General features: G+C 63.2%; 1 protein-coding gene across 1 annotated transcript in view; it reads left to right on the top strand.

Moving 5' to 3' along the window:
• The first annotated feature begins 326 nt into the window (after positions 1–326).
• NDUFA10 (NADH dehydrogenase (ubiquinone) 1 alpha subcomplex, 10, 42kDa) overlaps positions 327–438 on the top strand; it is a 19,961-nt gene continuing 19,849 nt past the window's right edge. The window contains exon 1 of the mRNA XM_006893505.1: positions 327–334. Within this exon, the coding sequence (XP_006893567.1) occupies positions 327–334 (8 nt within the window). The remainder of the gene's footprint in view (positions 335–438) is intronic.

Genomic DNA, 438 nt, shown 5'->3' on the forward strand with positions numbered 1-438 from the left:
CCATGGATTTGGGGGCCAGACAGGGCTCCCCTGACATACATGGTTCCCCTGCCCACCAGGGCACCCTTTCCCACTCAGGACTTCCTTGCCCATCAGGGTGCCCCTACCCACTCAAGGACGCCGTGTCCACCTGAGCTCCACTGTCCACCACGGCGTCCCTGCCCACTCAGGGCTCCCCTGCCCATCAGGTCTGGCCCCAGTTATACAGGTCTTTTAGTGCCCTCTGCCGGCCACAACTCCTTGGCCAGAGCTATGAGGTCCATTAGGACCAGGGGTGACCCCAAGACAGACAAGCGACCCAAGAAGGCAATCCCCGAACCAGAAACATGCGAAGGTAACCCTTGGCTAGATGGGACCTGAGAAGTTGGCTCCTGGGGGACAGTGGACCTGGGAGGGTGACCCCGGCGGGGCAGGGCCCGGGAGGGTGACCGCAGCGGG

The sequence above is a fragment of the Elephantulus edwardii genome, unplaced genomic scaffold, assembly GCF_000299155.1.
Source record: "Elephantulus edwardii isolate Elephantulus edwardi_28Jun2011 unplaced genomic scaffold, EleEdw1.0 scaffold00127, whole genome shotgun sequence".
NCBI classification, from domain to species: domain Eukaryota; kingdom Metazoa; phylum Chordata; class Mammalia; order Macroscelidea; family Macroscelididae; genus Elephantulus; species Elephantulus edwardii.